At 52.8% G+C, this 12,221-nt stretch overlaps 1 protein-coding gene across 3 annotated transcripts in view; it reads right to left on the reverse strand.

The window, feature by feature from the left end:
• Nucleotides 1-12,221, reverse strand: part of PDE4B (phosphodiesterase 4B) — a 172,813-nt gene that overhangs the window by 21,796 nt on the left and 138,796 nt on the right. For all 3 annotated transcript variants that reach the window (XM_088169610.1, XM_088169611.1, XM_088169612.1), the window contains one exon: nt 7,040-7,152. In XM_088169610.1, coding sequence (XP_088025736.1) covers nt 7,040-7,152 — 113 coding nt within the window. The remainder of the gene's footprint in view (nt 1-7,039; nt 7,153-12,221) is intronic.

The raw sequence follows: 12,221 nt of genomic DNA on the forward strand, positions 1-12,221 counted from the left end.
TTGGCCCAGACTGAAGCTTTGGGATCCTTTGGAGGAAGCTCAGGTTGGTTTCTGCTCCATCCAATATCCAGAACAGATCTCTCCTACCCCATTCCTTTGGCAGCTGCATCTGGAGTCTACAGCTCATCTGGTCGGGTTTTGTGTGGATTTCCCCTCTCTCCCCCACTGAAAGGTGCATTTTATAACACAGATTGCTCTGCTGGGAGGAAGAACCACACAAAAGGCACATCCCAGGCCAGGGATAACTCCCCAGATCATTCCCAGAGCAGCATGCTCAGTGTCCACACCGATTCCTCATCCCAGCACTGCTTTTATTCTTCCCTCTGGGGGAGAGGTGAGTAAATAAAAGCAGAAACCGGCCAAAACACTCGCTCTGCAGTGTCATTTTTAGAATTTTACCATCTGGATGAATGTTGGGAACAAAAGGAGACTGAGGAAAGGGAGATGCTGAGACCCAGCAGCACGAAATGCAAACGTGCAGCTCGCTGTCGACACGAAACTGAGTGAAGAAAAGCCCTGACAACATCTGTGGCCCCGAGAGCAGAGAGTGCTGCAGGAGCTGCAGATCTCAGCCCCGAATCTTGTGTCAGTCACACCCTTGCAAACCACAGGGCCTCGGTGCCAGAGGAAGCCGAGCAACTGCGTCAGGAGAGCCACAAACCAAAGAGCCTCCCCCGAGCTCACAGAGCCGTCCCTGCTCCTCTGGGCAGCCAGGAGATGCTGGGAATTGGGGCTGGAATAACCTGGATGATAGCCACAATCAGAGAAAAACACCCCCCCAAAATAACAACTAACAGAGAGTTTGTCATTTAACAAGAGAGCGATGCAATTAAACGCTGGGGTTTTGTAAATTGTACGAAGCAGCAATTTAAATTTAATTTAAATTTGAATCAAGCTCTGCAGTCATCATTTAGGCAAATTCAGCTGGGGTTTTACCTGAGTAGGAGAACAGGCTTTGGAAAATTCAAATAACTTTGTGCCCTCAGAAGACTTTTCTAAGATGCTCGTGTTGGAAAAAAAAAAATTTAGAATTCTGGCAACTTTGAATCAAGAGAAGTTTGTTTTGTTCAGCAAACACGGGATAGAGAGGGAGTCCTGGGAAGAGGGCAGTGAAAATCCAGGGAAGAAGTTGGTGCAGCCCAGCATCCCCCCAAAAACGTGGCAGCCGGTCCTGCCAAAATGAAAATGAGCCTAATGCAAGCATCAAACCCGTACAGAAGGCACTAATTAATGGAGATAAAATTAAATGAAAACTCCTTCTCACACAGAGATAGGCAAATGCTCCTCAGAATCCTTGGGCTGCTCTTGGCCCAGCTGTGCTAAACCAGCAGCAAGGTGAGGCACTTCTGGTTTGTTTGCTTTAAGCCAAGCTTTAATCGGGGCAATCTCTGCCTCTCAGAGCTCAGTGGGTGAATCTCCATCCCAAACCATCCCCACAACTTGTCCTGCCTTTGATAACTCAACATCTTTCAGTTCATTTCACTTCATGCAAATATTTGGATCAGCCCCGTGGAACACAACTGGGGGGAAAGAACGAGGAGTTTGGAGTCGGGCTGTCCACAAAATCACTCAGAAGCAGGATGAGGATTAAGACTGCCCTGAAATCCTCCTCAGCTCCTTCATCCCAAGTGATGCTGCTCCTCTGGGACGTCACCAGGATCCTTCACTCCACAGAGGTCCCTGCTGCCCACATTTAGTCACTCTCCAGTGCTGCCCTCAGCCCATGATTCATTTTGAACCTGCCTTTGAGCTATTATTTATTTAAGCCCCACCCTGACGTGTTATAACGTAAAAGTCTGAGAATGCAGAACTTTTAAAACCCCATCACATCCCAGGAAAACCAGAATTGGTTAAAGGACACACTGGAAGGTCCTGGGCACAAGAGGACGGGTGACAGCTCCCCAAAACGCTCCCGGGGAGAAGGATTTGAACCAGAATTCCACCACCAAAACCTTGATCTCTGCACCATCAGTAGCCAAGGAATCCCCCTTGGATGGGCTTTTCCCACACATTTTCCACAACATCCCAGAAGATGGGAAAGCATCCAGCACTCCAAATCCCTTTGCTCCAGGAGGGTATCCCAGATGATGACACTCTCCCCTAATCCTGTCCCCACACATCCCACAGCCAACGCTGCAGCTTTCCAATATTTCAATTTTTTAAATCCCTGAAGCAGTTTAACCAAGATATCCGGACAGACGGCCCAGAGGGCTCACAAGGACAAAATACGACATTATTAAATACGCGTGGCCCCGTTATTCCACCCCGCTTTTAGGGCATATTTGACACCCCCAGAATGATCTCCTTTAGAGGGCAATAAGCACGGGAGGAGGACACAGAGACAGCCACCCTAAAGTCCATTTCTGACGGTGCTGAGGCTGACACACAGCAGCTGACTGCGACCAAGCTCCCCAAATCCCGAGGGGTTTCCAGGCTGGGTCGGAGCCAGCACGCAGAGCTGTTCCCTCCTGACCCAGCAGCTTTCTCGGGCAGCTCCCGCTCACCCCTCCTGCAAACCCCGCTCCTCCCGCAGGAACGCAGCGCCCTGTCCTCCGGCACAAGGACATCCCCAAAACCCGCCAGAAAACCCCTAAAGCGAGCCACAGCCAGCTCCTACCTCCTGCAGCATGCCGACAGCGCGGGGTCCTGCTCGGCAGCGGCGGCTGCACGGTCAGGAAATGGTTAAAGAGCGACGTCAAAGCTGCACGGGAGCGCGCGGGGCTGTGCGGGAGCGGCGCTGCGGGAGCGCGCCCGGCGCTGCCCCCGCGGCTCCCCCGGGCCGGCCCGGCCGGGGCGCTCCGAGCGCCGCTTCCCCGGCGGGAATAGCCGGGAATAGCCGGGAATAGCCGCACCGAGCGCGGAGAGCTCCGTGAAAAGCACCGGGAATACCCGCAGAGAGAGAGCTCAGTGATTCATCCCGCCTTGGAAAAACAGGAGACGTGGAAGTGTCTTTGTTCCGCCGGCTGCCGCAGCGAACAAACCCTGTCTTTGTGCGGCGATTAAACAAAGGAAGTTCCAGCGCAAAGCCAGGGGAAGACTAAACAGCTCGGCACCACTTAAGGGAAACATCACGTAGCAAGGGGACAGGGCTGGGGGCTGCCAGGCTGGAGGGAAGGGACTTTGTGCAGCCCGGCACATCCACCGCTGGCACTTGGCCGCGACCTCCAGCGCGGCCCCGGCAGTTTACAGTGGTGGCCAGATGTTTATTTAGCCACCCTCTGCCGAAAGCGAGGTGCGGCCTTGCTCCGCTTTCCTGACCCAAATGCCCTTTGAAATCCAAGCAAAATGAGATGGGTTGTGTTTATCTTGCGGCTCACGGAACACGGAGCAGTTGTGCTGCTGTCCCGGGCCGCTGGCTGGACAAGGCTTGAGTTATCCAGCGCTTGGGAATAACAGAAACATCTCTAAGAGTTGCAATGAGAGAGTTTAAGGATTTGCAAAGGAAGAGTCCTCCAAGTAACAGTTTTGGTAGAGACAAGAGAGTTTGAGAAGTCATGAGAAGACACCACTCACTCTTCTGTCTATTTAAACTTTGAATATCCCCAGAGACCATAAATTCTGTTCTCTGGACCCGATGGGCTGCAGAAAGCTCTGGATTAGCCTGGTCTAATTTCAGGAGAGGCAAAGGCGCTGCTCAGCTATCGCTGTTTGGGCTGCATCCCCCACGGACAGGCAGCTCTGCAGGAACAATCCCTGCTCTCCACCCCTCCATTTCATGATGTGATGGCCCCATAAAAACCTGGAGCTGGCAAGGCCAGCATTTCAGCTGGGAAAAACAGACCTGCTCCTTCTTACGATCCAGGGGATGCACTGAGCACATCCTGCCCCAGATCCCAAATTAGGGACTAGAGCAGGTCCCGTCTGCAGCAAAGTGAGGCTAAGGACAGCTGCCTAATGCCAAGACAGAAAATATCCCCTTCTTTATCATCACTGACTCACAAACCCTCTGACACAGCAGCTGCCTGAGCTGGAAGCTGGACAGGGTGATAAAAGCAGAAAAAATAGAGTATATACGTAACAAAAATGTAAATAAGTGCGGTTGGGTCTCTGGGGCAGCACCCAGCGCCTGCAGAGCTCCTTCCAGGTTATTTTGTTTCAGTGCAAAGCTGCAGGGCCCTATCAGCTCCCAGCAAAAGATGTTAGGAAATTCAGCGCTAGGAAAATAAACTCCCTTCACGGCAGCTGCAAACAGGTACTTGGGCAGGTTATTGTTGTTTTTTTGGTTTTTTTTTCTCTAAACTAGAAAGACAAGAGCGCTGTGCAGGGTTAGCTCTGCAGAGCCCGGGCTGGTTTGCGCTGGAAATGCATCAGGACTCGCTGCCAGCATCCGAGGGAGCAGAGTTCCCTCTGTGCCAGCTTTCCGTGGGATCCCTGCGGGTGGCACTGCAGGGTCCCCCCCGGCTCCCTGATGTCAGCACAGCCCTGCGAGCTCATTCCCTCCCCTCGCTCCTCCTGGCGCTAACTCCCGGTTTAACGAGGAATACGCACATGTTTTAAGCGCTGCCTGCCGAACCCCATCAGCTCAAAGCCCGGCTGCCGTCCCGCATGGCTCTTCCCCCTCCGCTGCCTCCTTTTTGGTTTTTTGGTTTGGTTTTTTTTTGTTGCTTTTTTATTTTGTTTTGTTTTTTTGCCGCAGCGCTCCTGAGAATCCCCCAGCGCGCACGGATGCCGAGAGCCTCCCTCTCTGCCTCTCTCGGCGCTGTTGTTGCAACTCTGGATTTTCTAAACTACGTCTGTCAGGAAGGAGACAGGAAATTCGAGTCACACTTGCAACAGCTGTGCCATGCCTACTATCAGGCTCAAATGACGTAGTTTGGCTTGGGTGGCGCGGGGCCAGGAACTGGCGAGAGCGGAGGTCAGGAAGATAGGTCAGTGTTTATTCTGCTGCTGCGCTTGGGAGCATGCCGAGCCCATTTGCTTTCTTCCTATCTAGACTGTTTCTCTTTCCGTTTTTTCTTTAATAATGCGCAGCCCAAGCATCCTGTTTTCAAAACATCTGCCGGCTTCGCTATTTACCGGTGACAAATGGAGATGCCCCGGAGCGGAGCTGGCGCTGGGACGGGATGCTCGGAGCGGGGAAGGGAGGCTGCAGCCTCCTCCTGAAAATGCAGGAGAGATCCAGCACTGCCGGAGCGTTCCTGGCATCGTCTGCCACCAAACCCGCCCGAAAAAAAGCCACGAATCCCCCAAATGATCAGGCACTGAAACCAAACTTTCCAACCCGAACCGTGCCGTGATTTGTGATGATATTTACAGCTCCGGAGCAAAGGCAAGCGAGGTGTGAGGCCATTTCATGCTTCTCTTTCACAGCTGAAAAGTGTGAAACTGGAAGTTGACCAAAAAAGCGCAGACGTTTCAGAAACGGGTTATGAAAGAACAAAGTTTCAGGAAGCTTTTGCTCGAGCCAGCTGCAAGCCATCTGCACCCCGAGTAATCGCAACTTTAAAGTGCTACAAAAGCAATTTAGTTTCACCTTCACGAGGCCAGATTTGTCATTCAGCAAAAAACAAAAAAGTAACCTCAAACTTTAAGGGCATCGTGTTCACACTGGATGGGCAGCCTGAACCCTTCTCAACTTTCATCCAGGGTTCCCTCAACACAAATTCAAACGAAAAAAAATGATATTTCTTTCTTGAAAGCTCGGTCCATAAAACTTTTACTGCTTCCTTTGGCCCTGCACATCGTGGTAATCACTACCAGAAGAGGAAGGTGAAACAACTTCGCTCAACTTTTTCCCATAAATTCAGTTTCTGATTCATCATTTCTGATTGCAGTCATTTCCAATTAGACAAAAAAAAAAAGAAACAAAAAACAACCAAAAAAAAAACCCCAACCAACATCGGGGTAGCGCAGAACTGGGTTCAGAACCATGGCAACTGGGCAAGGACTTGGATATGACGGGCACTGGGCTGGGAATTTGTGACTGGGACAAATGCAGTGGGCACTGGAAGCGCTGTCTGGGATCCCTGGAAGGGGCAGGAGCGGGCTGGGAGCTGCCAGGCTGGCCCGGGGCTGTGCCCGGGGCTGTGCCCGGGGCTGTGCCAGGGACCGGCGGGCTCGGGAGATGCTGGAGCCGAGCTGGGCTCGGGCAGACCGAGCATCAACTCCCCAAAGTTGCACGCAGGCGCTCAGAGCTCGCGTTTCGCTCTCTGCCGCCTGTCAGGACACTCCTGGCACTCTGCTCTCCCCCTTCTTCCCCGACTTTTAACACCACGGGCTTTTCTTGCTTTACTTCAGCGCTTTATTCTGTGCAGAGAAGCTCCCAAATCCCCTTTGGCTCCCACGGGAGGCTCCGCAGAGCAGCGGCCCCCGGAGCTGATTCCCTGTCACCATCCCTGCCTGCCCACCCTCACCACGCGCTGCCCAGCGGTGCCAGCCCAGCGCATTAAAAACCAAATTCAAACGTCACCGAAAGCCAAAACAGCCGTAAAATACCTGACCCACAATGTTTAAAGTTCGCCGTTATTACGGCCAGACAGCAATGAAGTTAATTAACTTCAGGCGCGATGATTTGCTAAATGCGGGCGTTTGCACAGCGTTCCTGCTCATATCGGTTCCAAGGGACCGGCGCTAATTGAAACCTCTTTAATTTCCGGAAATGAGCCTGCGGCAGCGATGGGGCTCTCCACGATATCCCGGATCGCTCTCCCCAGATAATCCCGGATCGCTCTCCCCAGATAATCCCGGATCGCTCCCCTGCTCCATTCCTGATCGTTCTCCCCCAGACAATCCCGGGTCGCTCCCCTGCTCCATCCCGGATCGCTCTTCCTGTTCCATCCCGGATCGTTCTTCCCAGAAAATCCCGGACCGCTCTCTCTGTTCCATCCCCGATCGCTCTCCCCTCACCACCCGCCGCGAGTTCTCCCTGGAACCTGGGGGAAACCCGCATTCCCTTCCGCAATTAACTTGGAGCTGCTGTCCCGGACAGACACGAGGATGGGTCGGGATCAGGCTCAGAGCCCCGCGCCTCTCCTCATCCCCGTCCCGCATCCCCGTCCCTCATTCCCGCTCCGCATCCCGGTGCCGCACGCGGGCTCACCTTGTTGGATGCCATCTCGCTGACGGAGCGGTAGGTTTGGATGGTCTCCAGCTGATCCAGGCACCAGTCGAGCTCCTCCAGCGTCTCCATGGCCAGTTTCTGGTAGGGCTCCTCTGCGAAGAGGCACACGGACATGTAGTCGGGCTGGCGCTGCGGCCGCCTGTCCATGGCGGGGCCCGAGCCGGAGGAGCCGCTCCGCTCCCTCATCACGCGGCCGCCGCTGCGCTGTCCCGGCCGCCGCAGCGAGACCCCGCCCGCCGCCGGCCCGGCCCGGCCCGCCCCGGCCCTGCCCCCTCCGCTCGGGGGGAACCGAGCGCCCCCCGGGCAGGGCAGGGCCGGGCTGCGGCTCGGGAGCGTCATCGCGGCCCCCCCGGCCCGGCCCGGCCCGGCGGCTGCTGCTGCTGCTGCGGGGATCGGCGTCCCCCGCCACCCGCGGGATGATGCTGCTGCTGTGCCCCGCAGCAGACAGAGCCTGCACCCATCAGCCCTGAACCCCAACATCCCTGCTCCCCATAGCCCTGAACCCCAACATCCCTGCTCCCCATAGCCCTGAACCCCAAGAGTTCTGCTCCCCATCAGCCCTGAACCCCAAAAGTTCTGCTCTTCATCAGCTCTGAACGCCAACATCCCTGCTCCCCATCAGCCCTGAACCCCATCAGTTCTTCTCCTCATCAGCCCTGCACCCCAAAAGCTCTGCTCTCCTAGAGTTCTGCTCCCAACATCCCAGCTCCCCAACCCTGTCTGTTCCTGCTCCCCACACCCCCCAGCCCTGCTCCTTAACCCCACCAAGTCCCATTCCCCACTAGCTCTGCTCCCCAGTCCTGCCTGGTCCTATTCCTCACCCCAACAGCCCTGCTCCCCAATCCTGACCCTGCTCCCCAATCCCGACCCTGCTCCCCAATCCCGGCTCTGCTCCCCAATCCTGACCCTGCTCCCCACTCCTGACCCTGTTCCCTGTCACCCCTGGCTCCCCAGCTTTGCTGCCTTTGTCCCCATCATCCCCACACCCCACTGGTCCCCAGCAGCCCAACCCCACCACCCCAGCTCCCTGCTCCCACCGAGCTCAGCTCCCGCCCCTGCCAGCTCTGGTGTAAAAGTCGAGCTTTCCACGAGTGGATACAGTGAATCATAAAATCTCCCCATGAATGTAACTGCTTCTCATAATCCCGGTAACACATGCTCATCCCATAAATCTGTCAGAGCTAATGGATTCAGCGTTTCTACGGGCAGGTACGGGTGACATCACAGGGCAGGATTGCTCAGACACACTCAGGAGCTGAGCTGGAGCTCCAGACGTGTCCCCTGCCCTCCCTCGTGTCCCTCGTGTCCCCAGGGAAGGAGCTGCCACCCTGTGCTGCTGTCTCTCCCCAAGGACAAATCCTCTCTGTCATTCACCACATCAATAAAGCAGCACTGGATAGGGACTTTCCATTAAATGATTGGGAATAAACAGAAAATAAACCCTGCCGAAGATAATTCAGCAATAAACGTGGCACAGACACGTTTGAAGGATTTGGTGAATCCAAATCTTTGTGGAATTGGAAGTTAATGGGTTCTTTTTTTCACTGAAAGTTCTCTCATTCCTGCACAATCAAAAAGCAGGTGAAAATAGCCAAAATCACACACAGCTCCTGTATTTACATCTCTATAGTGATTATTCCCTCTCAACTATTTTATCATGTAAATTAGTTGACCCAGAAGGGCTCAAACCATTTGTTGAGGGAATGTTTGGATTGATAAAACCAGCACAGGTAAAATAAGTTTAAGAACAGGTAAAAACCCATCTCAGCCAAACTAAAACCCGTGTATTTAAATCAAACCCTCTAAATCTTGTCCCGTGCTCTCCTGCTCCGAGACTCCTCAGGAAGCACGGCCATGGCATGTGTGCATTCCTGGAGGAGGAGAAGGAACAGGTTCACAGAGGCTCTGACACCAGATCCCAATTTTAGCCTTTTGGGGGATTTCCAGCCTTGCCCAGGTCTGCAGAGCCCGCTGCCACTGTCACTTCATTTCCAGTCTTCAGCTCGGAAAGAGCCATCAGGGAATGCAGGACCAAGAGCAGAAATCTGCTCTTATATCGAAGGACTCACATTCCCCAGAGCTGATATTCAGAATATTCCTTTACTCTGTAAACTGAGTTTTATGCAATAAAAGGGAGAAAAACCCAAAACAAGCAAAGCTGTTACATATTAAGGATATTGAAGTGTATTAGGAAACTTGAGGGCTTATAGAATATAAAATTATAAAATACTTACAGGCTGCAAGTATTTTATATTTATTTTTGGGTTTCAGAAGATGAGCTAAATAAAGAGTGAATATTTTACACATTCACAGTGTTCTCTGGAATTTTTAGCAGGGTGCATCAGGACCCTCCTTCCCTCGGTTTCTGCCTCTCTGCTTCATTCCCGGGAGTTTTCCTGCAGGAATTCTGGGAGCTGCGGGGATCCCTCCATGGTTTACTCATTTAAAACACGAGCACTGCCACTTGCCCATGCACCAAAACCCCTGAGAGAACAACGGATTCACGACTCAAACTCGGGTATTTCGAAAACTTGAGATACCTCAGGTCATTTCAATGGCAAAGGCACAATAAAGTGAGAGCAAACAGCTCTGGCTAAGGATGATTTCAAGGGGAAAACGATGAGTTCTGCTGCTGTTCCAGTGCAGAAGCCGATTTTCAAAAGCACCATTCACATTTTCTTTCAGAATTTGCTTTTTTTCCTGAGCCTGCCCACAGCTCCCTCTGCTCTTGCACCCGGTGAGATGCAGCACCTGCATCCCTGTGCAGCTCTTGTTGGTGTTTTTGGCTTTTGACTCATCCCCAATCTTATTTTTTTTTTTTCACTCATTTTCTCAAGTGAGCAGCCTGGTGAAATGGGTGTGTGCCCTGCAGCTGCTCCTGCCTGCCCTCCCTGCTCCCTGGGCAGTCATTTCTGAACCTGCAGCTCAGCTTTGGGGCAGCAGGAGCGTCACGGGCACCACATTCCCGCTCATTTCACGGAATCACCAACATCAGAGTCACTGTGCTGGCCCACAGCAGCAAGAGAACCCAGTTCAACCCTTCTCAGAAACTCAAAACTGTCCCTGAAGCCACCGAGTGACGCAGTCTGAGCCCATCACCCCGGAAACCCAAACTCTTATCAAACCTGCCCTCCTGGGCTGCTGCAGCTCCACAAACTCTCTGTGATGAACTTGGGGCTATTTACAAATAAATTGTGAAAGCACAGGCTACAGTCCCACTCCTAAAGCTAAATTTGCTTTTAAAACCAGCATGTGAAATTAAAATATACCCTCTCCAAGTCCCCCGTGAATTATTTTAAGATCCACAGCTACCCCAAGATAACAGCCAGATATAGAAACCATTAGGAGTTGCTCTTCTACCAATCTAGAAACTTTGTGTGGGAATAATCTTAAAATAACAAATATTTTCTGACTTTCCTCATATTTAATATTCATGGATATTAAATTAGAGAATGGTTTGGGTTGGAAGGGACCTTAAATCCCATCCAGTTCCACCCACGGGCAAGGAACCTTCCACTGTCCCAGGCTGCTCCAGCCTGGCCTTGGACACTTCCAGGGATCCAGGGGCAGCCACAGCAAATCTGGGAATTCCATTCCTCCTCACCCCCTCAGGGAACAATTCCTCCCCATTATCCCATTAATTCCATTCTCTAGCAGTGGGAAGCCATTCCCTGTGTCCTGTCCCTCCAGGCCCTTGTCCCAAATCCCTCCCCAGCTCTCCCGGAGCCACTTTAAGCCCTGGAAAAGTCTCTCAAGAGCCTCCTCTTGTCCAGGCTGGCCATGCCCAGCCTGGCTCCAGAGCAGAGCACAGGGATGAAGTGTCCTGGGATTCTCTCCCTGAGTGGTATCTGCTGTTGCTACAGCGACTCCCACAAACAGTAAACACAAGTTTAGATGCTCCATGAGTTGTTCTTTCCCTGAACCCAACGTGAGAGTCCCACTGACATCAGCAGAGCAGCTCCCCCTGCCAGAAACACCCCAAAACCCTGGCCAGTGGCTGACTTGGATCACCTTCCTGCTACATGGGTACTTCTGGAAACACTCCTGCAATTTGGGGATCCGGGCTCCTGGAACACTTCAGGATGTGTCTTCAAGCCTCTCACATTTCAGTTTATATTTGGGGCTTGCATAAGTCAGTGCTGTAAATTGCAGCGGTGCTTTGGTCATGTTTGCTGGGGTGAAATCATTGCTGACACACAACGGGGAAGTGAGGAACGAGAGGAGTTTCAGTTTTTAAATCCTCCCCAGTGTTTGCACAGGAGGGTTGGTGCTGGTGGCACTCCAGCAGGAACTGAGGTGACATTTCCTCACAAACCTGAGCTGCTGCCAGTGCCACTGAGGACAGAGGCAGCCCTGGCCTCGTGTTTCTCCCCTGGCACCTGCAGCACTCCAATGTCCTGAAATGCAGCTCCTTTCCAGCGCCAGGATTTTGCAGTAACTGCATTTTTGGTAGGTTCAGCCGTCTGTTCCTTTTCCAGCTCTGTAAGGTGATGGAACACACGGAATGTCTCACTGCAGAGGTGACTTAGCAGCCCCTTTTTCGAGGTTTTTTTCCCACTTGCTGGCATTTTCTTGCTCTCTTTTTGTCATACAATTGTTTGGGTTGGAAAATCCCTCTCAGAGCATCCAGTCCAACCATTCCCAACACTGCCAAGTGCCACATCCATGTGGATTTTAAACCCCTCCAGAGATGGAGACTCCTGAGCAGCTGTGCCAGGGCTGGACAACCTTTCCATGAAGGAATTTCCCCAAATATCCACCCTGAGCCTCCCCTGGCCCAGCCTGAGGCTGTTCCCTCTCCTTCTGTCCCTGTTCCCAGATCCCAAATCCCCCCGGCTGTCCCCTCCTGTCAGGGAGTTGTGCAGAGCCAGAAATTCCCCCTGAGCCTCCTTTTCTCCAGGCTGAGCCCCCCCAGCTCCCTCAGGGATTCTCCAGCCCCTTCCCTGGACATGCTCCAGCCCCTCAATGTCTTTCATGTCATGAGGGGCCCAAAAGTGACCCCAGGATTTGAGGTGTGGCCTCACCAGTGCTGGGTATGGGGGAAAAGTGAGAGCTGCTCATCATCGTGGACTTGAGGGCTTTTTTCACTCTCAAATACTTGGAAAGTGAAAGGTTTTGGGGAACATCCTCTTTTCTGGGAGTAGCTCAGTGTAAGCCTCCA

The sequence above is a fragment of the Sturnus vulgaris genome, chromosome 9 (genome assembly GCF_052056855.1).
Source record: "Sturnus vulgaris isolate bStuVul1 chromosome 9, bStuVul1.hap1, whole genome shotgun sequence".
Taxonomy (NCBI): Eukaryota; Metazoa; Chordata; class Aves; order Passeriformes; family Sturnidae; genus Sturnus; species Sturnus vulgaris.